This window comes from Drosophila takahashii, chromosome 2L (genome assembly GCF_030179915.1).
Source record: "Drosophila takahashii strain IR98-3 E-12201 chromosome 2L, DtakHiC1v2, whole genome shotgun sequence".
Lineage (NCBI taxonomy): Eukaryota > Metazoa > Arthropoda > Insecta > Diptera > Drosophilidae > Drosophila > Drosophila takahashii.
In genome coordinates, this window is record NC_091678.1 from 32,937,628 (window position 1) to 32,965,602 (window position 27,975).

At 35.5% G+C, this 27,975-nt stretch overlaps 2 protein-coding genes across 5 annotated transcripts in view; one reads left to right on the plus strand and one right to left on the minus strand.

The window, feature by feature from the left end:
• l(2)41Ab (lethal (2) 41Ab) overlaps positions 1-27,975 on the minus strand; it is a 344,790-nt gene that overhangs the window by 36,009 nt on the left and 280,806 nt on the right. The window lies entirely within an intron of this gene.
• On the plus strand, positions 24,361-27,776 carry LOC138911970 (zinc finger CCHC domain-containing protein 10-like). Of its 4 annotated transcripts, none has more exons than XM_070211648.1 (5): positions 24,361-24,928; positions 25,011-25,085; positions 25,171-25,418; positions 25,923-25,971; positions 26,046-27,755. In XM_070211648.1, the coding sequence occupies exons 1-5, from the start codon at positions 24,679-24,681 to the stop codon at positions 26,420-26,422; spliced, it is 999 nt and encodes a 332-aa protein (XP_070067749.1). In that variant the 5' UTR covers positions 24,361-24,678; the 3' UTR covers positions 26,423-27,755. The 4 variants fall into 4 exon arrangements, 2 of the variants coding, with proteins under 2 accessions (XP_070067749.1, XP_070067750.1); XM_070211649.1 differs by having other exon boundaries at positions 24,376-24,928; positions 25,171-25,404; positions 26,046-27,757; XR_011417598.1 differs by having other exon boundaries at positions 24,386-24,928; positions 25,926-25,971; positions 26,046-27,776.

Consider the following 27,975-nt stretch of genomic DNA (forward strand, 5'->3'; position numbering starts at 1 on the left):
TATAGTTAAGTTTTCGGTTTGCCCAGAGTTTCACGCCAAGTAATTCCTTTTGCTTTCGCAGGACAGCCTTGTACACGCTTAAATCTCGATTTCTCCAATCACTTTAATTTTTGATGTAAATAAATATTGTATTTTATTTATATTTCACCGGTATGTAATATTTAAAAAATAACGGGTTCACTCCGCATTTTATAACAAACACAGGAATTTAGAATAAATCGCACTGATCACAAAGAAATCTCGAAACGAACTGACGCTCGAATTCAAAATAATTATAATAGCTAGATAATGTACTAGTGGGCTTTCAATTATTGTATTATTTTCCAACTAATTCATCAAGCGGATGACAAACGAACTAACCTCACCAAGAAATTCATTAAAGAAGATTTCAGAATAAACGGTAGTCTTGGGTACAGTGGAAGAAAGAAGCAGTCAAATCGTGAAGTCGCAAAAAGTTGTCAGTTGCAGAATATTCACATTAATCAAGTCCGGAGTATAAAAAAATAGGTCCAAAAGTTGTTATATGTCGCGGAGGGTTCAAAAGAACATGTGAAACACAATAACTTTATAATATCAATACCTTATTCAATAAAACTATATTACATGTATAAGCGGGGAAAAGTCCAGACAGAAGGTCTCCATGTATAAAAGTTCTAGATCATTTATGTATAGTGATAAGTGAAATATTTATAGTGATAGTGATAAGAGTGACCGCGAGAGGCTAATGATTAAAGGAACCGGGTTCCGAAAAACTAACTTAGCAATGAGATCTTGATGCGCTGGATCCTGAGCTTTTGAAGACATTAGAAACATATATATATATTATATATATATAAATATATTATTAGATTTATATATATATACTAGCTATACCCGGAGCGACTTCGTTCGCTCAAAATTAATTTGCAGTTAGGAAATTAGATTGTCAGGACTTTCTTATATCTTATTTGCGCGTTTGTTGAAAACCTTTGCGTAAACCACCTTTCTAAGTAAAAGTAGTGAATTTTTATACCTTCTATCAGTTACAATGTTATTAATGCAATTTTAGTTTGCGCACAAATATGTATACTTGTTTGTAAATTGGAATTTGTTGTTTTCAAATTTCTTGTTTTGAATGAAACGAAAACCTTTGTACACACAGTAAATTGGCATCCATAACAAAAACAGCAAAGTAACGTATTATTTGCAGATTCCACATTTGACCGAAAATTATTAATTTTAAGGTCGAAAAATTTTGCATTGGTTGAAAGGAAATAAATCATTTTATTTGTATTTAAGCACATTATCTACTTTTGAATAGAAACATACACACAAATTGTGTGTATGTACATGTATTGTACATACATATAAGCAAATCAAAACATATCCAAATATACATATGTACATACGTATTTGGTCAAAAGTTCGAATCTTAAGATTAATATTTAACTTGGAAACATTTTGGCTTTGCTTACAGAATTTGTAGTAATTTTCTATTTTCTTCCATGGTGGAAATTAAAGAGGGTTCTTTCTTCTGCTACAAAATGAAAAATAAAACGTAAGCATTTGATCCACAGGTTTGACTATTGATCGAAAATCATTTTGATCGGAGTTTAAGTTTTTAAAATCCAAAACAAATTTAACTTAAATTGCCTCTTTCCCCTCCCCTTTCCATAAAAATACAAAATTATAAAATTTAATTAATTTTTTTTTAAATTAATTAATTAATTTTTTTTAATTTTTTTAGTAAATTACATAATACAAAAAAATAATAAATAAAATAAATTTAAAATTATTGTTTATTAAATAGACGGTTAAATAAATAGTTGTAAGTTTTTAATTGATTAAAAAATGACTTTTTATTTTTTGTCATTCAGAAATTGTCAAAAAACTTAAAACTTAACTTTTAATCATTAACAATTGTTAAAGGATTAGTAAACAATGAGAAAACATAAATTCCATTAGGATCCGATAAAAGTGAGAGAGTAGATCTACTTGCTGCGACGGTTTTTCATAGAAAAAAGCCGAAGCCTTGCTAAAACAAATTCGATATTTTAAAAACTAAAAGTGGCTCCAACTTTTTACAAAAACCGATTGTAACTAACAATATGGCGCAAGTATTAAAATAAAAAAAAAAACAAATTTTTGTGGGGGCAATAGTTAAAAAATTCTTTTAAATCTTAATTTGTTTTTATTTTTAAGAAATTGAAAAAATTTTTTTTTAAGAAATTTTATTTTGAAAGGAGAGGTTTTAGAGGAATTAATGCAAAAGACATGAAGTCAATTGGATTCATATAGCCGGAGATACAGATTTTCAATTAGAGGGTACTTTTTCAAATTTGACAATTTTTGGCACACTTAAAAAAATTCTAACTAGGAACTAGGTATCGGTCAAATCCCGATACACGTGTTTACTTATTTTTCCGTATAGTACGTGTAAAGAAAGTTTCAGGCAAATCAAAAATGTGAAATTTTTTTTATGGCCAAATCTGTTCGGTTTGTAAAAGAACGGCCCATATATGTATCTACCCTGCAAGCAAACGGACGATATTTCTATCGCCTATCGTCTGAAGTCACTTCTTAGTAACTTCTGAAAGATAGAAACACGACAGAACACATTTTACAAAAACAAAAAGGGTTCAAATCGCGAGGAAGTAACTTCTGAGGCACTTCTGGACGATAGAATGGCGATAGAACACATTTGACCACCTAAAAAGGGTTCAAATCGCGAAGAAGTAACTTCTGAGGCACTTCTGGACGATAGAATGGCGATAGATCAAATTTGACTACCTAAAAAGGCTTGCGATCGCGAAGAAGTAACTTCTAAGACACTTTTCGGCGATGAAAAGGCGATAGAACACATTTTACAAAAACAAAACCAATGGGAAAAAAAACATCTTCCAATTCACTTCTGGAAGTTAAATTGAAGATAGAAAGGAATTTGGTTTTATTTTTTTGAAGTCTTTGGGGTACAGTCCGCTCTTGGCTCTCTCTTTATACCTGAAAACTACCCTTTTTTCTCTTTGACCTACGCACTTTGTATTTTGAATTCGAGCGTCAGTTCGTTTCGAGATTTCTTTGTGATCAGTGCGATTTATTCTAAATTCCTGTGTTTGTTATAAAATGCGGAGTGAACCCGTTATTTTTTAAATATTACATACCGGTGGAATATAAATAAAATACAATATTTATTTACATCAAAAATTAAAGTGATTGGAGAAATCGAGATTTGAGCGTGTACAAGGCTGTCCTGCGAAAGCAAAAGGAATTACTTGGCGTGAAACTCTGGGCAAACCGAAAACTTAACTATACTCCACTTATTTAATTATAAAAGGTAAATACCTCCTCCGATTTTTATATGGCACAATATTAATTATTTTTTTTTGTTGTTTTAAGCATTTTCATAGACGGAACACGGAACTGGAATTAAATAAAATAATACAACACCATTTCCTACAAGCTTATGGACCGTGCTTACATGCCGCAATGCTTTTGTAACTATATATTTCAATAAATGTGTTGAAAGAATAAACATGAAGAATGAGCACAAAAAACATATTTTCCAATTGGGAAAGGGTCTTCTAGGTATCGTCTACAAGTGTCTTCTGAGTAACTTCCAGAAGTGACGACACTTCTACAAGTGACTTGCCTGACATCGCATTCAGATCGCCGAAGTCACCCCCGTCGGGAAGAACTGTTCCACTACGGCGGCACTTCTAGAAGTGTCGCCTAAGTCACTTTTGGAAGTGACTTCCGCGATATCGCATTCGGATCGCCGAAGTCACCCCCGTCGGGAAGAAATGTTCCACTACGGCGACACTTCTAGAAGTGTCGCGGAAGTCACTTCCAGAAGTGACTTCGGGAAGTGTCGCCGTAGTGGAACAGTTCTTCCCGACGGGGGTGACTTCGGCGATCCGAATGCGATATCGCAGGGTCCCTGCAAGCATTTTCTATCGCGGAAGTCACTATTTAGTGACGTCTAGAAGATGAAAACGATCGTCCGCGATATCGCATTCGGATCGCCGAAGTCACCCCCGTCGGGAAGAAATGTTCCACTACGGCGACACTTCCCGAAGTCGTTTCTGAGTGACTCCTAGAAGTGTCGCGGAAGTCACTTCCAGAAGTGACTTCGGCGACGCTTCTAGAAGTGCCGCCGTGGTGGAACATTTTTTCCCGACGGGGGTGACTTCGGCGATCCGAATGCGATATCGTGGAAGTCACTTGTAGAAGTGTCGCCGAAGTCACTTCTGGAAGTTACTCAGAAGACACTTGTAGACGATACCTAGAAGACCCTTTCCCAATTGGAAAATATGTTTTTGTGCTCATTCTTCATGTTTATTCTTTCAACACATTTATTGAAATATATTAGTTACAAAAGCATTGCGGCATGTAAGCACGGTCCACAAGTTGTAGGAAATGGTGTTGTATTATTTTATTTAATTCCAGTTCCGTGTTCCGTCTATAAAAATGCTTAAAACAACAAAAAAAATAATTAATATTGTGCCATATAAAAATCGGAGGAGGTATTTACCTTTTTTAGTTAAATAAGTGGAGTGTTTGCCCAGAGTTTCACGCCAAGTAATTCCTTTTGCTTTCGCAGGACAGCTTTGTACACGCTTAAATCTCGATTTCTCCAATCACTTTAATTTTTGATGTAAATAAATATTGTATTTTATTTATATTCCACCGGTATGTAATATTTAAAAAATAACAGGTTCACTCCGCATTTCATAACAAACACAGAAACTTAGAATAAATCGCACTGATCACAAAGAAATCTCGAAACGAACTGACGCTCGACTTCAAAATACAAAGTGCGTAGGTTAAAGAGAAAAAAGGGTAGTTTTCAGGTATAAAGAGAGAGCCAAGAGCGGACTGTACCCCAAAGACTTCAACAAAATAAAACCAAATTCCTTTCTATCTTCAATTTAACTTCCAGAAGTGAATTGGAAGATGTTTTTTCCCCATTGGTTTTGTTTTTGTAAAATGTGTTCTATCGCCTTTTCATCGCCCAAAAGTGTCTCAGAAGTTACTTCTTCGCGATCGCCAGCCTTTTTAGGTAGTCAAATGTGATCTATCGCCATTCTATCGTCCAGAAGTGCCTCAGAAGTTACTTCTTCGCGATTTGAACCCTTTTTAGGTAGTCAAATGTGTTTTATCGCCATTCTATCGCCCAGAAGTGCCTCAGAAGTTACTTCATCGCGATTTGAACCCTTTTTGTTTTTGTAAAATGTGTTCTATCGTCTTTCTATCGCCTAGAAGTGTCTTAGAAGTTACTTCTCCACGATCGTGACCCTTTTTGTTTTTGTAAAATGTGTTCTATCGTATTTTAATCGTCCAGAAGTGACCAAGAAGTGACTTCTTCGCGATAGATGTATATTTTGTTTTTGTAAAATGTGTTCTGTCGTGTTTCTATCTTCCAGAAGTTACTAAGAAGTGACTTCTGGACGATAGGCGATAGAAATATCGCCCGTTTGCTTGCAGGGGTAATGGCTGTGTGTGTAAAATACGAATTTTTTGGATATATTTATTTTGTGCGTGTGTGTGTACATAGCATAGCAAATCATTGTTTGTTTTTGTTTTATACAAATCCAAAGTTTGTCGATAACTCAACATTTGAAAACTAATAAATAGTTTGCTTATCGGGCTTTTGCATTTTAAACAAGAAAGGAAGCTACCTTCGGCCAGCCGAAGCTTATATACCCTTGCAGATAAAAGAATGCTCCTTCGGTTCCAGGGATTCCAGATTCATCGTTTCTATTTATTTAAATTTTGTTTTTAAGTAGTCAAGAATCAAAACGCCTACTTCCTACAAAGTTACAATGAATTTTCCTATATTTGTATGAATATTCCTATGGGAGCCTTAAGATATTGTGGTCTGATCCGGCTCGCTCCGACATATGTACTACCTGCAATAGAAAGAAGACTTTTGGGAAAGTTTCATCGCGATAGCTTTAAAACTGAGAGACTAGTTCGCATAGAAACGGACAGACGGACAGACGGACATAGCTAGATAGACTCGGCTATTGGTGCTGATCAAGAATATATATACTTTACGTGGTCGGAAACGTCTCTTTCACTGCGTTGCAAACATCTGACTGAAATTAGAATACCCTCTACAAGGGTATAAAAACAAAAGCAATTTGAAGGAAAATTTCGACTGTAAAATTCAGCCTAATGGGATTTCTGTAAAGGTTCCGATATTTTAAAATTTAACGTTTAGGGCTAGTACTCAACCCAACAAAAAGTCGTCCAAAACAAAAACAAAATCCAAATTTTTTGACGTTGTTATACCCTTGCAGAGGGTATTATGATTTCAGTCAGAAGTTTGCAACGCAGTGAAGGAGACGTTTCCGACCCCATAAAGTATATATATTCTTGATCAGCATCACAAGACGAGTCGATCTAGCCATGTCCGTCTGTCCGTCCGTCTGTCCGTCTGTCCGTCTGTCTGTTTCTACGCAAACTAGTCTCTCAGTTTTTGAGCTATCGGGACGAAACTTTCGCAAAAGTCTTCTTTCTATTGCAGGTAGTATATATAATTCGGAGCCGGCCGGATCGGACAACTATATCTTATAGCTCCCATAGGAAAGATCGGAAGAAAAAAACTTTAAAAAATTCTAGCATCGGTGTTTTTTGAAATATTACCTTCTACTTTTGGGGATGTTATTTTTTAAATATTTCTGAATTTCGAATTAATTATTTAAAAAATCTGACTACTATATCATATAGCTGACATAGGAACGATCGGAAAGTTAATGGAAAAGTAATAGGAAATAAATTCTAGCTTCTTTGGTTTTTATTGTATTATCTTCTACTCTAGGATATAACTCTTTTTAAATATTTCCGAATTTCAATTTTAATTTGATCAAAATCGGACGACTATATCATATAGCTGCCATAGGCACGATCGGAAAATTAATGAGAAATATTAGAAAATTGAACATTTTTGCGATTTGTTAATTAATAGGAATGATCTGCAAGGGTATATAAGCTTCGGCTGGCCGAAGCTAGCTTTCTTTCTTGTTTTTCATATGAAGTTTTTTGTTTTGGACGACTTTTTGTTGGGTTGAGTACTAAGCCTTACTTAAGATTTGCGATATAATCGATTTTTTTTTGGCTGTGGTATTTTCATTTTCCCCTTGCGCGGTCACACTTAAATTGCGACAGCAGGACATACATATGTACATACATACATGCGCCATCAGAACATACATACAAACATATGGGGACGCGTGACGTCACATCAGGTTAGCCAAATTTGAAAATATTGGGGACTTGGTTAAGGATGCTGAATCTCCAAGAAATTTAAATGCAGTTATTTGCGGGTATGCCATAAGATTATGAACATCACATTTTTAAACCATTTTAACAACATTTATAACAGATAAATGGCAAAAGAAAGAATTAAAAAAAAAATAAATCGAATTTTGGGGCACTTTGGGGTCGTTTTTTTTTCTACAAAGTACCCCCTACGCGGCTCCTAATTATTTTAGTAATTACTGTGATTGTGGAATTTGCTACTGACCGTTTTTTAGGGGTCGACCTTTATAGTAGTTTAGATATATATAGGTACTAGCTTTACCCGGAGCGACTTCGTTCGCTTAAAATTAGTTCGGAGTTTGGTTGTCAGGACATTCTTATTTCTTATTACCGCGTTTTTTTGAAAACCTTTGTGTAAACAACCTATGTCAAAGATCCTTCAAGAGAGAGAATCGGAAGGCTACTGGCTGAGTTATATATCAAATGAATGTGATCTAAGTAAAAGTAGTGAATTTGTATACTTTCTATTAGTTACAATGTTATTAATGCCATTTTAATTTGCGCACAAATATGTATACTTGTTTGTAATTTGGAATTTGTTGTTTTCAAATTTTTTGTTTTGAATGAAAAAGAAAAGAAAAAGATTGGCATCCCATACAAAATTAGCGAAGTATCTTATTATTTTCCGATTCCACATTTGATTGATAATTATAAATTTGAAGCTCGACAAATTTTGCATTGGTTGAAAGGAAATTAATATTTTTATTTGTATTTAAGCACATTATCGACTTTCAAGGAGAAACATAAACACACATTGTGCATATGTATTGTATTGTACATGTATTCTACAAAACAATTAATTTTTTATACATATCAAACCACTTGTATGTTCCGCTAAAACTAAGTTCCCGCCACATAAGTTCCTTCAAACTTCTGTTGAAGCGTTCCACAATTGAAGCTTTTACATTTGAAAAGGAAGAATAATGATTAATTTCATATTGTTTTATCCCCGCATTAAATTTGTTGTTAAAAAATTCCGTTGCATCATCCGTTTGTAAGTTCTTTGGTGTTCCACGTCCTGATTTGAAAATTTTTTCCATTGCCATTGAGACATCTTTAGAGCTTTTTGATTTTAATGCTTCTCCCCAGGCATATTTGCTAAAACAATCCACAACAGTCAAAATATAAAAAAAACCTCCGTTAAGCCTTGAATACTTTCCCATTTTCACTAAATCTGCTTGCCAGAGATCATTTATACCCTTTGTCACTACCCTTCGACGTTTAAAATTACGTCGACACGGAGCATGAATTTCTTTAACAATACCCAATTTATCACTCATAGTTTATGGTACTAGAACTTTCTTACTATTGGAGTTGCAGTACCTTCTATTTCAACCGTCTGTGATTTTAAAACTGATTTCGGTTGAGTAACATATTTAAAAACATAGTTTTTAACATTAGTAATCTTTGTTATCATATTGGTTAGAATTTTATCAACGTTATCAATCCTCCTTGAACTAAATTTTCCAAAGACGTTATTTTAAAAAGTCTTCGATTAAGGGATGTACTTGTTTTCGTATTAAGGTCTCCCTTTATCGTTAGCAAGTTTTCATTGGCATATTTTTTCGTCGTTGCATCCGAATAATCTATTGGGTTCCCACAATTTTTAATTCGTTTCTGTTGGGTATTCAGGTTATCGTCGCCATCAATGTACAACCCCACAACAGTTTTGATATCTTTTTTTAAGATATCTGAATGCTCTTTTTCATCTGAAAAGTGACCGGTTTATAAGGTAAATTAAAGTTTGTATACCTTCTATTATAGACATGATCTCGATATTGTGATAAGTGTTGCCAGCGGCCTTTGAGGCTATTAAAAGATGGAATCTTTTAACTAATTTATTGACATTATCCCAATAAATATAATTGGGTTTTGCTCGTTGTAGGGAGATGTACCAAAATCACTTTTTTATTTTTTTTTTTGTTTTGATTGAATTGGGGTGGTGCTCATGAACTTTTGTAACGATCTGATTTATTATGCCTGCTCGCTACGAGATTCGTGCGGCTAGCTTAGTATATTGGGGGGTTCGTCATACCAAATTTATATAAACGTGACCGCCCAGTAGATCTGTGAGAAAGCTCAGAACTCACGGGCTCTTAGTGGGTTTTATTGCTGGCTGGCCTTGATTCGCCACTCGTGGCCGTCGACGACTCCCAGTCGCCTTGATGACTGGGTGCTCCCCTCGTTGACTATATGCTCCGTTTCTGTAGCTCCCTGTAGCTCCCTCGACGATCCTTGAAGCTCCCTGAAGACTTTTGGCGTTGCTCGTCTATGATGCGTGGAATCGACGACGACTAGTAGCGCCTTGGTCTCGCCAGGAGATCAGAAGCGTCACCGTTCTCAGACTAGGGTGAACAGAGGCCGCGATCTCCTCTCGAAACACCACCACCTAACCCTTGCTCTGTCCCGGATGTTCCCACTAGTGTATCACTCAGATCGCGGTGGCAGTCCAAGTTACGCGCTTCACTTCGCTTCAACGTCTAGTGCAAACGGACGTTCCGCCCTAGCTTTACCCTTTGGCTTATCGCCCGTGACGTTTCCCCAATCTGTCGTAAAGCGTTGGTCGGCTTGCTGCTGACGATCTCCTTCGCTCTGCTCCTGGGACTGGACGTAGCGTGGCTTTTGATACTCGGCATCTTGGTCATACGCCGGTCCGGGACTACACGACTCAACCGTAGGTATCATCTGGAGCTCCCACTGATCTTGATAGATTGACTCCTCGTGATCGACTGATCTAGCTGCCTCCGGGAACCGTTATTTCCCTTTTGAGCTCTGTCCGCGGCATCTCTCCAATCCCGGTCCAAAGTCCGTGGTTCCTCTTTGACCCACTTGTCCTCCACGCACGGCCTCTTGTAGTTCCACGTGTTGCTGCCGGTGATTCCAATGGTGCATGTGGCACGCCTGTGTGCCTCTCCGTTGATGAGATGTGACACTTGTCCTCCTGGTCGAAAGTGCTCGGCAGAGTCCAAAGTCCGGTGTAGTTCCGATATTTTCTTTGCACCCGGCACTTTCGCTCTGCCAGCGAAGTCTCCGAGTCTCTCTCTCCGGAGCTAGACTCTCCACTCTGTACATCTTCAAACTCTCTTCGCCGCGCCGCTACTACGCTAATTCGCCGCGTAACTGGTATGCGGCCGACTCTTCACATTTTATAATAATGTTTGTATACTTGTAACCTCTATTGTATGTGCACTTGTCTCGGTAATGATTTCTTTATAATTTGTATGTCTATATCACTTACTATGTGTGGGCTTACTACGAACAATAAGAGAATAAAACCCGGGAGTCAAATCCCACGTGCTTTCACTTGATATGTATATGTAATTCACTATTTCCCAAATTTAAGGATTTGGGGGTTGATGAACTTTTTCTAGGCCCATAAACCTTGTCCAGAACTTTATTTCTAGATAGACTGCTAATATTTAAATCATAGTCTGCATGAATTAGACTGCTGGCATCTGCTCCTATTTCTAGCGGTGCTTATAGTGGTGTTTCTAGCGGTGTTTCCGGCTGTGATCCCAATTCAATATGTGACTGTGCAAAAATTTATCATCTGAGTCACTAGTAACATCATCATTATACATTTTATTTTTCATATCGCACATGATTATCATCATAATCATGATCATCATCGTTATCATTTCAGAATTGATGTTTCTTAAGCTTTTTACTGGGGGTTTCATTTTTAAATATTTCACTTTTTTGCTTTAGAACAGATGATTTATCTTCGTTTGCATTCATAAACTTTCATTTTTTATTTTCACTAACTAGTTCGCCTAAGGGATCTGTTATGGCTTAAAAGTTTCCTCCAACTCGTAAGCATTTTGTGAATTAACATTTTTTAGATCATCGACTCATTGACTCATTTTGTCAACTCTCAAAACTTTCACCAACGTCAGCAGAAAAGATGTATTACCGGTGTATGAACTATACTTTACATATATTATTTATATGTTTATATTTATACCCTTGCAGAGGGTAATATAATTTCAGTCAGATGTTTGCAACGCAGTGAAGGAGACGTTTCCGACCACACAAAGTATATATATTCTTGATCAGCACCAATAGCCGAGTCTATCTAGCCATGTCCGTCTGTCCGTTTCTATGCGAACTAGTCTGTCAGTTTAAAAGCTATCGCGATGAAACTTTCCCAAAAGTCTTCTTTCTATTGCAGGTAGTACATATGTCGGAGCGAGCCGGATCGGACCACTATATATTAAGGCTCCCATAGGAATATTCAAACAAATATTAGAAAATTCACTGTAACTTTGTAAGTAGTAGGCGTTTTGATTTTTGTCGGGTGCCCCGACTATCAGATACCCGTTACTCAGCTAAAGGATAAAAACTTTGATCCGCCGTAACTTTTTAACGAATGGTCCGATTTAAAAAATTTCTTCTACATTTCGATAGGTATTGATAAACACCTTAAAACTGCATTTTTACTTTTCCGAAATATTTAAATTTGTAAAATCGTATATAAGCGATTGTGGGCGTTAGAGGGGGCGTGGCACCCTTTTGAAACAAACTTGTGCTGCGTAGGAACTCCTAGAATCTGCATGCAAAATGTCAATTTTCTAGCTTTTATAGTTTACGAGATCTCAGAGTTCATACAGACAGACAGACGGACAGACGGACAGACAGACGGACAGACGGACATGGCTAGATCGACTCGGCTAGTGATCCTGATCAAGAATATATATAGTTTATAGGGTCGGAAACGCTTCCTTCTTCAACACGCCCTCTCAAAGTTACGTGTTAAATTTACATTTCAGTGACGCCCAAAGTCTTATGCAGGTTTTATGCTTGTTGTGGCTAAGAGCCTTAGTCAATACATCTGCTGGCATAAGTTCGGTCGGCAAGTACTTAATTTGAATGTCACTACTTCGCTGCTTCTCTTGGATGTAGTGGTGGCGCATGTCGATGTGTTTGGTGCGCTTTGGTTGTCGTTGAATATACGGATTGACTCGCAACCTCTCCCAATGCTGGTTAAGAGACTCCTTATAGTGTGTTTAGACTGGGCGAATCATTGACATGCGACGCAAAGTAGAATGTTCTGATTTTTTTCCATAGGAACCCTGTGGATAGAAGCGAAAATTTTCTCGAATGTTCGATGAAGGTTCGAAAATTTACTAGAAAATGTACAAGAATACAAAACTAACGTCCGACTTTTATGTAATTTTTCTTCAAATTCGTATGATTTAAGGCCGCATCTATAATGTAAAGGCCTTGCATCATTTTTGAATACTCGAAAATGATTCTAGTAGTCTAAATACACTATTAAGTATATGGCCTCTTTGACTGCTTCGGACATGGCTAGATACTCCGATTTCGTACTCGAAAGTGCCACAGTTCGCTGTTTTCGGGCTTCCCAACATAACATAACGCATAACAAACGCTTGTCCAGAGAAGGAGCGTCTATCGCTGAGGTTGGCTCCCCAGTCGGTGTCGGCCACACCGTACAGATCTTCCTTGCTCGGAAGGTATAACAGCCCCAGTCCTTTTGTCCCAGACAGATACCGTAGGACGCGTTTCGCTGCTTTCCAGTGTTCCCCATTGTAATTCGCGTTGAACTGGCTCAGAAAACTGACAGCAAACGTAATGTCAGGACGGGTGGAAACTGAAAGAAACATTAAAGCACCGGTTAAGTTTTGATAAGGGTATTTCTTCATTTCCGCTTCATCAGCTACGTCGGGGCGTTTGAGGTTGCTCTGTGCTTCGATGGGGGTCAATGCTGGTTTGCATTCCGACATCTCGAATCTGGTTAAGATTTTGTTAATATACTGCTCCTGCAAGATAAATATCCAGTTCTCCTTCACGTTTTGCAGGAACTCCATACCTAGGCAGGTGTTGACTGTGCCTATATCCTTCATTTCAAACGCTTCCGTGAGATTCGATTTGGTTTCGTCTATCCATGCGGTATGGTTCGAGGCAAGAAGAAGGTCGTCGACGTTAATGGTTACCAGTAATATTTTCTCTCCTCGCCGTTTCACGAATAAGCATGGATCTTCTTTGGTCGCTATCAATCCACTGTCTACCAACTTCGCAGTTAGCTTTTGATATAATTTTAGTCCGGACTGTCGTAGTCCATATAACGCCTTTCGAAGCACACATACAGGCTTTTGATATTTGCTCATGTTGTGAATCCAGTTTTTCGCTGTTTCGGTGGAATTTCGATCAAGAGGTCTCCCGTTTGATCCAATAGGCGCTCCAGTTGCCATTCTGGTGACAAAATCGCGAAATCCCTCAGGAATCTCCATAAAGATTTTCTGCTCGAGCTCTCCATTTAAGTAGGCTGTCACAACGTCTATTTGATGAACTTCCATACACGCTTCCACTGATAATGCTATGAGGAGTCGGATCGTACTGAATCGAACTACGGGTGAGTATGTTTCATGGAAATCCTCATTTGGTCTCTGTGCGTAACCTTTGGCCACCAAACGCACTTTTTTCTTGTACTCATTGCTTCCAGTATCCTTCGTGCGGAAAACCATTCTGTTGCCGATCGTCTTTCGGTCTTCTGGTTGCTCCACGACGTCCCACGTTTTATTTTTCAGATGCGCCATAAATTCGTCTTCGATCGCCTTTATCCAGTTATCCGCATCGTCAGAGCTTTTCGCTTCTGCAATATTTACAGGATCGTCAAAAAATGCGTTGGCTATCTCACACTCTTCGTAAGGTTCGTCGCTTTCCAATTCCTCGCTGTCCGCGTCGTCTGCATTGTTCTGTTCTGCATTCGGCTGTTGATAAATTTTTCGTGGCCTGCCACGGAATCCGCTTCGAAGGGTCTTTGGGCGCCCTCTGCCACGGCGTTGCGTCGAAATAGGGGGTTCTTGTGGAGAATACACCGACGGATCCACCTCAAGATCATCTTGCCTGATTTTCGTGGTCGTCATCTCGATGCTAATCTCTTCTGAGTTGGGCTCCGTATAAAATTCCTCAAACTGGTATTGAAACCTGGAAGACTCAGAAATTTTACGTCATTAGAAATTATTATTTTTCGCCTTTCCGGTACATAAAGTCGATATGCCTTCGAGGTAGCTGCATATCCAACCAAGATGCACAAATGCCTTGGTGCCGAATGCTCTCAGGTGTGCCACTGTCGCAGTTTTCTGTGTCCAGTACGTATAGGGAATATCTCCTGACAAGCCTGCTGTTGGACATCGGTTACGTATGTAGCACGCTGTGTTCACGGCTTTAGCCCAAAAAGTTGCCGGTGCTCCTGCTTGCCTCATCATGCATCTGGCCATCTCGACTAGCGTCCTGTTTTTCCTTTTTGCTAGGCCGTTTTGTTGGGGGGTATGCGGTGCACTTAGTCTTCGTTTAATCCCGTTTTTCTAGGTAGGCGTCGAATTCCTTGTTACAGTAAGTAGTATGAAAATGAGAGTTCTGGATACAAAAGCTGGATACAAAAGTGGAGGGGGAGGTAATTAATTATGCTAATTAGGGTAATAAATCAGGACAATGTGACAGGTGTGGGGGATAATTAAAGTTAATGGGTGCGTGACGAGTGATCGTTAATTAGGGTCCACAATAGTTATATCCAGCTTTTGTATGTAGGGTTTGTATTCAGGAATCAGGAATCCCGAAATTCGGTCCAGAAATCGGGGGAGATATTACTGGGGTGTGACGGGTGATCGTAAATTAGGGTGATAAGTTGCTTATATCTAGGAATTGTATTCAGGAATTCGCTCCCCCGAATTTCGTTTAAGAAATCGGGACTCTTATTAAGCGGGAAGAAGTTACTGGGGTGTGACGGGTGATCGTAAATTAGGGTCCACAATAGTTATATCCAGCTTTTGTATCTAGGAAATGGGGTGAAAGAGGGGAGACATTCTGCTTAAGTGGTTGACGAGTAGGTTGACGGGATCGAACGTGGGAGAAGTTAGAAAAATAGGGTGAAACGAGGGGAGGGAATCTAGTTAAGCGGGTGAGAAGTTACTGGGGTGTGTCAGGTGATCATAGCGATATATTTGGGTTATCCTAGTTAATGGGGAGAAATTACTGGGGTGTGCCGGGTGTCCTTTGCTTAGATTAAGAAAGTGTGGTGCTCACACGGGTACGTGTTAGAATGTCACGGGCTGTTGTCACGTCCAAAAGAAACAGCTGAAAGCAACCACCCTTGAAAAGGGATCCCTTTGCTTGCCACTGAGAAACAAACTCCCACCCCAATAACAAAAAGAAGATGTTAATTTGAATTCAAGTATATTTTTATTTTTTAACTTTTTGAGCTGAAAGAAATAGCTGAAATAAAAAAAATCACCCATCCCCCAAACAAAAGAAGATGTTAATTTGAATTTAGGTCATGAATTTAGCTCATGTTTATTTGGAAATTTGTAACAGACTTTTCTTATACACTAAATATGATGACATTAGTTTTAAGGCTCCGTCTCGATGATTTTTATAGAAAAAGCAGGCACACGCGTCTTCGCCGAATCCATTATTACAAAACGTAAAATGATTACCATATACCGTTTTGTTAAGATCGTCTTCTCCTTTATCCATGAACATATTCCTCGTATCAATGAGATATTTTAAATCTTCTTTAAAAATTTCCTCACCAAATTGGGATGTGAAATTATTAATTCGGTTTATTAATCCACTTTGACTGTTATCCATTGTATATGTATAATTGTTAGACCATAGTTCCATTGCAAAAATTTAAAATATTGTGCGCATTATTCAGAGCACAAATACCGCTTTTAATATGTATTGAGCAAAATGGGAATTGGTTTATGTTTACGGTATTTAATGGTGGGCAACCCAATTCCTCAACATCTCTTATGTGCGGTGATCTGAGAAAGATTTCTAGAAAACGTTTCTTTTCAATTCCCTTGCATAAAACCACCTTTCCCGAAGTGATTTGTTTAATATATTTTCTTGTTTGTTTAAAGTTGTTTATTCCATCGTTCCAAAAAATTTTATGATGGTTTTTGGTAAGCCAGAGAGCAGTTTTTCGGGACTTGTTATTAAGACGAGTGAAATCAAATGGAGGTTGTATAACGAAATTATTGTTAAACTTATTTTCTTTGCTAAATACAACTCCAATTTCCTTTAGAATAAACTTGTCGTTGTTATCAAAACATCCTTGTACATCAATTGCAACTAGTTCTTTCTCCATTTTATGTGATTGATATATTGTTAGACAATTCTTTGAACTAACCCACTTAAAGGACTATACTCAACTAAACGATCGTGAATAAGGAGACAATATGCTTGAGTGTTTTCATTGTTTGCTTTTTTCAAATCGATTGAAATTCTCACGTCGATAGGTCCCGATTTAACTGTTTCATTTTGATATGAAAGGTCAACTACAATAATAGGTTTACTTTTAAATTCTGTCGGTGATAAAAATGGTTCTGCTGGGCGGTTGTAATAACTCTTTTGAAACATTGCATACATATCATAAAGGTGGGCATATTTATCATTTTCAAAGTTTAAATTTAAGTCATCATATGGATACGTTTCTGAATTCAAGTGGACTTTCAGGTTGGATAAATTATTTGTAACTAGTTCTCCATTCAACATGAAGGCTATAATAGCAAATCTCGGTTTTTCTCTATTACTTCCTATCTTTAGACTCCAGACGTGTTGATTTCCCTGTATCAGTTTTGGGTTAATGTATGTATCCCAACTACGGAAAGCTATCGGTAAATTTACGCCACTCTTTATTATATCGTACATTTTAATTTTTGCAGCATCACTGGGTGTTACAAGAGGGATTTTCCAGCTAATATTAGTCATTTCCAAAACATATGTATGGTTTGATTTGTTTTTAACATATACATCATCCAGATTTTTTGTGAGCAAAAGTATAAGTTCATGCTTACAATTCAGTAAAACTTTTCTATAATCCTCAGCAAACCCCATTACATTTTTTAAGGGTAGCGAGAAATTAAAATTACCTTTTGTAATAATATCATTTCCACCACTCCATCCAGCATTTAAAAGTTTGCGACTCTCCTGACGACTTTCCGATAGATCATTTTTAAGGGTGCTGCTCATGCCAACAAACCGTGTTCTATCAATTTCGTATCCATTTATTTCATATCTAATTTCATCAATAAAATTTGCCATACAATTATTGCGAAACGTAACCTCGATATTATCAGTGGTGCTTGTACCATCGGCTGCTACTCTCTTAACAACTCCTTGAAAATTAAGATAGCTTTCGTGAGGGAGTACATACAAGTCCTGATTTTGAATACAAATACGTATTTCATCATTTGCTTTAAATGATTGATGATACGAGGAATATGTATGATATTCCTTTTTCGAAATACTTTCATCTGAAAACGGTCTCTCACGAACATTTAAAATTTCATTCATTTTTAATGCTTTTTATTATTATTATTATCAGATTTGAATTTTGAAGCCCAGTGATTTTAAAAACAATTTGTTTTTTAATGTAAGACCCTTTCGATTTAATCCTGTTCCTTTAGCTTTACAACTGCTAGTGCGCGGTTGATGAAGTATACCGTTGCTTTTATTGTAAATTATCATTCTATTGCGCGAATATGTATGCGAATTGATACGTTTTCACCACGCAAGTTCAATAAATCTCCGTTCTGATCAACGATATGTATTGAGAGAGTACTTATTTCTCTGCAGTTAATAGGTAAATAGATGAGATTGTGTGGTGTCACAGTCATTTTATACCCCGGTGGAACCGAAATTGCAAACTCATGTAATACGTGATTTGGTATATTATCAACGTAAGAGCCACTCACAATATTACATTCCAAACGAATGGAATTAATTTTTAAAATGTTGACAGCATTATCGGACAAGTGATTTTGGTTTGCCTTTATCACTCTTTGCTTAAAACCAAACAAATGACCTATTGACCTCTCCTTATTAAAGTATATATCTTCTTTACTGCTAATTATTTCCACTTGAAGTGTATTATTATTGCTTACAATTTTCACTGTATTTTCCAGATTATAATCCTTTAACTTGTTGTAAATAAATTGAGAAATATCGTTGAGTTCATAGGAGCCGGTGGGAATAATAATAACTTTATCACCAATATGAAAGAGGTTGTTATTTACATCCACGTTGGGAATTGAGTTGTACATGTTAAACTCAACTAGCGCACACTCATATTCCCCGTTTAATTCAATTGGTGGAAAATAAACTGTGTTTATAACGGAACTATTTCCATTCACTGATAGAGTCAATGATCTAACCATTTTGAAATCTGTTGTTCAACTGGGTGTCATACAACCCCGCCCCAATCTTATATTAAAATTAAAGAAGAATAAATTGATCAAATCCTTTTCTATATCGTCCCTTATCAATATTGTCATCCTTACTTATAAATAAAAATCCATATTTATCCTCCCAACATTTTTGACAAATTTTTGTAAATGTCTCATAATTCATGTCAGGGATGATATGATCCCGAAATATGTATCGCATATTTAAATCATCCTGTTTAAACAAAATAATTACATTTGCATTGTCCCGTATAAGATGTTTTGGTATCCGTGTATATGTTTGACATAAATAAAAAGAATCAATATTTTTGTGACGACCCATACAGAAATATGATCGAATATTATCTTGTTTCTCACAAGCCACATCGTCAAAAATCATGATTGAATTATTTTTTGCTTCGGTGGGTGGTAAAACAGTTTCGTTCTGAGAGAATGTATGATATCCCATACCTTTAATCGGTTTAAATAGCTTTTCCAAGTAATCATATTTCGGTTGGTATAGACTCTTTGAAAACACGTATATATTTTCAAATCTCAAGCCATTTGGACTCTCAATAAGACTTATCATTACATTAGTTTTCCCGCAGTTGGATGGACCAACCACAAGAGCTCTAATTGTGTTTGGTAATAATTCACTGTGACGTGGTGGTTGTTTAACATTATTCACGTTCTCAATGTTACGAACAATAATGTTATTTTTTTGCTTTATTAATCGCATCCTATTATAAATATGTTTATTCCGTAATAAATCTTCAATGAATAAAGACAATATATAATGGGGAAACGTTTTTATAATCACATCAGTCATTATTTACACCGTAAACGTGGAAGTGGTCTTATTAATAAGTTAATAGATTCTCTTCCGATTGAGTTTCACATTCCTGGATATAACTATTGTGGACCCGGTACAAAGCTTGCAGAGCGATTACAGCGTGGAGATCACGGAATTAATCAGTTGGATGAAGCTTGTAAGGTTCACGATATTGCCTATTCACAAAACAACGATCTTAGCAATCGACATAAGGCAGATTCTGAATTAATTAACAAGGCTTGGGAGCGAGTAAAGGCGAAGGATAGTTCTCTTAAGGAGCGAGCAGCAGCATATTTTGTAACTAATATTATGAAAGCAAAGAAACATTTTGGAATGGGTGTTCGGAAGCGAAATAAGAAAAAACAGAAGAAGAGGAAGCGTAGGAGGATGAAAATAAATAGACTATCATCTGTTGTAAGAGAAGCGAGTCGGGAATTGAAAAAACGAAAACCCCTGGATGTGGTTAATGCAATTAAAATTGCACGTAAAGCAATACATAATTCAATCGGATCTAAGAAAAACGTTAAAGTTCCTCGAATAATAAATGTTCCCAAAATGGCGGGTTTTTTACCACTGGTACCCATCTTAACTGCATTAAGTGCTATAGGTAGTTTAGCTTCAGGAACTTCTAGTGTAGCAAAATTAATAACAAACGCAAAAATTGCTAAGCAACAGCTAGAAGAAAATAAAAGACACAACCGAAAGATGGAAGAAGTTTCCGTGGGTGAAGGTCTATACTTAAAACCCCATAAAAATGGTTACGGTTTATACCTAAAACCATACAACAGTCGTGGTGGGAGAATGAAGAAACAAAAAAACTAATTGGTCAGCTACCCAAAAGAGCATTATCAAATATAGATATAATGGAATTTGCTCAAAGAAATATACCGCATTTTAGGGGAGTGTTTATGAGAGACTCTTTCCCTAAAACACCTAAAAATAATGAGAGTGGAGTGATTAACTTGGGTGACTCAAAATCAAGGGGTACACATTGGGTAGCTTACCACAAAAACAAAAACAGCATATTCTATTTTGATAGTTTTGGAAATTTACAACCACCAAAAGAAGTTGTGAAATACTTAGGGGATAAAATCAAATATAACTATGAACAGGTACAACGTTTTGGAACATACAATTGTGGACACCTGTGCATTGAATTCCTGCTTTCATTCAAATAAAGTAACTGATTTAACGACATTTAAACAACAAGGGTGGAAAACAACAAGGGTGGAAAAACAACAGCCTGTTGCATAAAGTAACTGATTTAACGACTTTTAAACATCAAGGGTGGAAAACAACAAGGGTGGAAAAACAACAACCTGTTGCTATGGAAATCTCGGTCTGAGAACTGGTATAAAATGAGCTCGGAAATCGTTTAGTCCTTACAGTCAGAACTTTAACATTAACTTGTCAAGTCGATCAGCTTGCTTCTCATTTAAACCACCTTCTTCGAGGACAAACTTCAAACCAACAACAGCATGATGAATCAACCAATTCCATCAGAAAGTGAGCTGGACACCATTATGGAGGAGGAAATTCTTCGAGGCGGGGTTTTAAAGGAGTTCAACACGCGAGCATTGAAGCCCTTGCTATCACAAAACAAGATGGGTATAAACGTCAGCTACCCAATTATCAATGCGCAGAGGAAGAAAACTGTTTATGGGGACTCCATTGCCTTGGAACTGGATAAATATATTCTATATCTACCAAAGAGATATAACACTATGAAAGATGGTCATCTGAAGTTGCTCAAGGACAAGGAATATCGAGTTATATAAAGAAGCAATGATTCCCTGCAACTAGAGTTAAATACAATTGTTTAATCCACTTATCACTTTGTAATATTTATAACATTTGTACATAATCATTTATTACATTCAATAAAACATGCACACACACACACACCCACATTAAATTCTTTTATTTGAAGAGGAAATTTAAACAATGTAAAATGATTCTTTTTCAACCAAAAATAAAATCATATAAATAATATATATATTTTATAACTTTCATTAGTATGAAATGTAACCCTGTAAAGTATAGTTCATAAACTGGTATTACATCTTTTGTGCTGACGGTGGTGAAAGTTTTGAAAGTACCCAAAATGAGTCAATTTATTTTAAGTCAGCTTACTAAAACGAGAAATATATTAAAGAAAAAGTTTAATGATCTAAAACATTTTAAATCACAAAATGCTTACGAGTTGGAAGAAACTTTTAAGCCAATAACAGATCCCTTAAACGAACTAGTTAGTGAAAATAAAAAACGAAAGTTTATGAATACAAACGAAGATAAATCAACGGTTCTAAAGCAAAAAAGTGAAATATTTAAAAATGAAACCCCCAGTAAAAAGCTTAAGAAACATCAATTAAGGTATGATGACGATGATGATCATGATTACGATTATGATGATAATAATAGCCGAAATGAAGAAACAAAAATTTATAATGATGATGTTACTAGTGACTCAGATGATAAATTTTTTTCACAGTCACATATTGAATTGGGATCAGAGCCGGAAACACCGCTAGAAACACCTTTAGAAACACAGCTAGAAAAAGAAGCAGATGCTAGCAGTCTAATTCATGCAGACTATGATTTTAATATTAGCAGTCTATCGAGAAATAAAGTTCTGGACAATGCTTATGGACCTAGAAAAAGTTCATCAACCCCCAAATCCTTAAATTTGGGGAATAGTGAATTACATATAAGTCATAATAAAATTCAATTATCAAGTGGAAGCACGTGGGATTTGACTCCTGGGCTTTATTCTTTGATTGTTCATAATAAACCTACACAATTCAGTGCCACAGACTTGAAAAATTATAAAGATATCATTACTGAGACAAGTGCACATAGAATAGATTTTGATCCAAATAAGCGAATAAAAGGAACTAGAGGATACAAGTATACAAACATTATTAAAAAGTTCATGAGCAATGAAAATATACATCCTTCAGCTATATCCACCCCAATTCAATCAAAACAAAAAAAATCTAATAAAAAGGGATTTGGATACATGTCCCTACAAAGAGCAAAACCCAATTATATTTATTGGGATGACGTCAATGAATTAGTTGAAAGATTGCAGCTTTTAATAGCTTCAAAGGCCGCTGGCAACACTAATCACAATAACGAGATCATGTCTATAATAGAAGAACTGCGAGAGGCTAAAATTATATATTAATTGAATAAATAAGGTTCACAAACTTTAAATTACCTTATAAACAAAATGTCTGTCGACAAGTTTGGTCACTTTTCAGACGAAAAAGAGCACACAGATATTTTAAAAAGGGATATTAAAACTGTTGTGGGGTTGTACATTGATGGCGACGAAAACCTGAATACCCAACAGAAACGAATTAAAAATTGTGGGAACCCAATAGATTATTCGGATGCAACGACGAAAAAATATGTCGATGAAAACTTGGAGACGTTAAAGAAAGACCTTAATACGAAAATAAATACATCCCTTAATCGAAAACTTTCTAAAATAACTTCTTTGGAAAATTTAGTTCAAGTTAATAATGGGAGGGTTGATAATGTTGATAAAATCCTATCCAATATGTTAACAAAGATTAATAGTATTGAGAGCTATGTTTATAAATATGTTACTCAACCGAAATCAGTTTTAAAATCACAGACAGTTGAAATAGAAGGTACTGCAACTCCAATAGTAAGAAAGTTCTAGTACCAAAAAAAAAATATGAGTGATAAATTGGGTATTGTTAAAGAAATTCATGCTCCGTGTCGACGTAATTTTAAACGTCGAAGGGTAGTGACAAAGGGTATAAATGACCTCTGGCAAGCAGATTTAGTGGAAATGGGAAAGTAGTCAAAGCTTAACGGAGGATATTTTTATATTTTGACTGTTGTGGATTGTTTTAGCAAATATGCCTGGGGAGAAGCATTAAAATCAAAAAGCGCTAAAGATGTCTCAATGGCAATGGAAAAAATTTTCAAATCTGGTCGTGGAACACCAAAAAATTTACAAACGGATGATGGAACTGAATTTTTTAACAAACAATTTAACGCGTTAATGAAACAATATGGAATAAACCATTATTCTACCTATTCAATTGTAAAAGCTTCAATTGTGGAACGCTTCAACAGAAGTTTGAAGGAACTTATGTGGCGTGAATTTAGTTTTAGCGGAACATACAAGTGGGTTGATATGTATAAAAAATTAATTGATATATACAACAAAAGACCACATAGAACAATTAAGGTCGCCCCAATTGACGTCAATTCTTCCAATGAAAAACACATTTTGAAAACAGCCTACAATCATCTCAAAATGTTTAGTGTGGGGAAATTGCGTAATGGAGATTATGTACGCATCAGTAAATATAAACATGTGTTTGAAAAGGGGTATACACCGAATTGGACTACAGAAATTTTTAAAATAATAAGTGTGAAAAACACATACCCTACCACATACTTGTTGGAAGACTTTGAAGGTACTCCAATACAAGGTGGATTTTACAAAGAAGAACTGAAAAAAACTCGTTTCCCAGACAAATATTTAGTGGAAAAAATAATAAAGAGAGACGGGAATAAAGTCCGTGTACGTTGGTTGGGGTTTTCAAAAAAATATGATAGCTGGGAATCTAAAGATAATATTTTATAGAGCAACTCTTATTCGCAATGAAAATAAAAGAATATATACTCCATATACTAATCAACTCAGCAACAGAAAAATAAATATGTTCAGACCGGCATGCTCATGTAACAGCTTATGTACAAGTTCAAAAATAGTCTCCAGCCAAAATCCCCCACCACCCTACGTATACAAAGTCAAAATAGTTTCCACATACGCACACGCAAAGACTTCGAAGATCATCCATTACAAGTGGTTTCTATAATTATGTTCAGACTCGCATGCTCATGTACGTACACATCATCAAAAATAGTTTCCAGACACAATCGCCCGCATCGAAAGGCCGCACCCTACGTATACAAAGTCAAAAATAGTTTCCACATACGCACACGCAAAGACTGATAGAATGTTGTGCTTTCTGTGGAGGGCGATAAGAATGTTCTGCTTTCTGTGGAGGGCGTGTGGAGGGCTATAAGAATGTTTACTCAAGGTTTGTATATATTGTTTCTGTTTGTTGGACTGGTTCGCCAGCATATTTAGGAATGATTGCCCCATCCCTTTATTCGTTTACATAAGAGTTATATACTGAAAATTCTAAATAAATACCACTGGGGCGCTTATGATTTTTTCAGTAGCGATCGCAAGCAAGACAAGACGGTGAAAATTGGAGCTCAAATTGCTCATATAAAAGTGAAAGTGAAAGCTAAAAACTCAAACTTTATTAATAATTGTGTGTGTGTGTGTGTGTGAAAATGAATAATAATAAAATAATGAAACTATTTTTAATAATAGTTTCTGTAATAGGAGTAGTGGAAATGGGTGTAATACCCACTTCACATCTAACGACATACAACGAGACAATGGAAACCACAATTATTCAAATTTTACTCCCTAACAATGATGTTTTGAATATTCAGCTGAAATTGTATCTATTTAAGAACAGTTCACTAGCGAATATAAATAACATTGATGAGTTAGAGAGTAAACTAAAAACCTCACAAGGTAAGAACATCAAAACAATAATAACAATAAAAAAATTTTTTTTTTTTTGGTTTGTTAACTTTGTTATGATATTTAATTTCAGAAGAACCAACAATGGCAAGCTATATTACAGAAGAGAGGAAACTAAAAAAAGATGAAGACGACGAAGCACCACAAGGTAAATACCAATATAAATAACAATCACAAATTACTTTTTTTACTTTTCGATTTTTGCTAACTTTTGTTATGATATTTAATTTCAGAAACAACAACAACAACAACAACAACAGAAACAACAACAGAAACAACAACAACAGAAGCATCATCATCATCAACAACAACAGAAGCATCATCAACAGAAGCATCATCATCAACAGAAGCAACAGAAGAATCATCATCATCAACACCCCCTTCAGCTAATTTCCAAATCTATGATGAGTACGATGATTTGTCGTCACCCTCCAAACAATCATTTACGCCACTAAATGAAGAAGATGGTAATAATGATAATGTAAGTGAAGAGTCAAAAATTTTAAATAAAACAGAGAAGCGTAGTGTAGAAAAAAAATATTCTTTTCTTAAAAAGGAATTGTTAGAGAAGTTTAAATCAGACTTGCTTGAAAGGGAAAATAGAGAGGGCGGAACTATTGTAACAGGAAACAGAGGTTTCGATAGATATTATAAACTCGGTTATAGAGACCTTTTCACTTTAAGAATCCAGTGCCATTACGTTTCAAAAAGGTTAAAAAAACATTCTCATCTAGATATGTATAAGATTCAAATAAACTGTGTAGAAATTGATGAAGAACTTTTTTACTATCCACTTCTACCAAAAACAATAGATTTACCACCTCCACCCAAGATAAGTAAAAGAGAGGTTATAACAATTGAGGAACTAGACTTGAGTGGTATAGACTCTGATGGGGGAAAATTATGTCTATTAGAGTGTAGCGAGTTGTTGAACCGCAACAACTTTTATATGAATTAGGGATAACATATTACTTATTTATTTCAGAAGGATATAAAAATTCCTCAAGGAAATAAAATAATAAACAAAACAAAAGGCAAGTTAATTTACTTTAGTATATATTATTTCATTTCATTAATTCGTTTTTTCTTTTTCTTTTTCTCATTTCAGTTGAATATGTTCACCTTTTAGGATCTAACGTAGTTTCAGTAAATTCAATTTCTAGTAATATTTCTAGTTTTAATTTAACTGATGATGACATCACACAACTTTATCACCAAAATATAAACATTAACTTAAACAATAGCGATGAGAGTAATGAAAATAATGATATTACTCCTGAACAAGTAGAGTTGGGTTATTATCTAAAACAGATAAGGGAAAAAAACGAGGAAGAAAAATCAGCAGAAGAAGAAGATGAACCTGTTCAAGACAGGGATTCTGAACCTGAAGCTAAAATGAACCCACATGAATTAGAACTGTGGAATTATCTATACAGGCAACGGGTACAAAACCAATCAAATAAAATATACTCACCCAATTTATAAAAAATTTCCAAAAAAAAAAAAAAAATTTAAAAACACACCCAAATATTTTATATTTAATAATCAATTTATTGAAATGTATTTGTTATTTGTTCAACTTAATGTTATACTAACAAAATATAAACATTTATATATATATTGCTTAAGATTTATATATATTTTGTTAATTTTTAAGATTTATATATATTTTGTTAATTTTTATTGTTCAACACCTTTTATCAAACTTACTAATTAAATAAATATTTTGCATTGTTAAATCTAAAATTGTTTCTGTTTTTTGGGATCGGGGGGCAATTCATTATAAAACATTTCAAGTTCAAGCGACTTGTAAAGTAAATCATGTTCAACATTTTCAATTTCTGTTTTTAGACGCTTGAGTAAAGTTTTTTGTTCCTCAGTCTGGAATTCAAGACTTTCTATTTCATCTACCTGTCTCCCCAAAACAAGTGACTCTCCCTCAAGGATTTGAACATTTGATATGAGTTCCCTTTCTATTAAACCCTTATGATGATAAGGGAGTGTAGACATTTTATCACCCTCAACTTTTCTCTTCGTATCATTACCATCGAGAATTATTTTTGTCATTTTGTAAGTATTTATGGTATGATTTTTAGATCTAAAAACTGACATGCCGCCATACATTCGATTTTCAGTGAAAAGAACCTTTTTATATTTTTCAATATCTAGATACTCTAGTGCTGTTCTCGTTACTCCCTTAGATTTCATAAACGATTTGTCCATAGAATCAATTTTATAACAATAAACCTTAGGACGGAGACCAACAAACTCTGACATTGGTCTACCATGAAGCTCATCTTTAAAAACACCTAATACCGCTTTATTGCATATTTTAAAATTATATAAGTTGGCTCTTTCTTCGGAATAACCAGATGTATCAAATTTGAATTCTATATCATTCCGAATATCTCTATAAAAATCATCAGTTTTAATTGTATAGATGAAGGAATCTGTATCCATGTAATTTAATCTTATATTATCTTGAAATTTCGGTTTCATATACTGATAATGGAAATTATACATGTTCCACTTTGATAACTCTAATACTGTAAACCCAAGATACATGGGTTTATCGTATACATATGACATTCTTCTCATTTGAATTGTATAAAAATCATTCTCTAGTTTTGTAGCACTTTGAAAATTAAATTTGGAAATTAATGCTCGTGCACATAATTTTTTACGACCACTTTTATTATTATTATTCTGTGGAGGATCCCAATCACAAACTATTTTAATGTCAACGCGATTCTCGATATTTTCTAGGGTTTTACCGTAGACTGCATTATTTAATAATTTAAAAAAATCTTTTTCAAATGAATTTTTAGCTTTTTGACGATATTGGGTGTTAAGGTCTATATACGTTTTGAGCCAAGGTTTTTGCTCAAAACGTATCCCTCTATGAATTTTTATTAGCTTCAACCCATTAAGCAAACATTGCTGTAAATTTTTATAATGAATGATATAATTTTTTTTATTTCCGAGGTCGGCAATTAATTTTTTTACTTTTTCGCTATTAGTGGCTAACTTTGTTGATG

Bases quoted from the DNA above. Each gene is read 5' to 3' on its own strand.
- LOC138911970 (XM_070211648.1), top strand. From the start codon at position 24,679: ATGAATAATAATAAAATAATGAAACTATTTTTAATAATAGTTTCTGTA. The intron at 24,929-25,010 runs GTAAGAACATCA...ATTTAATTTCAG, and splicing joins TAAACTAAAAACCTCACAAG to AAGAACCAACAATGGCAAGC. The intron at 25,972-26,045 runs GCAAGTTAATTT...TTCTCATTTCAG, and splicing joins AATAATAAACAAAACAAAAG to TTGAATATGTTCACCTTTTA.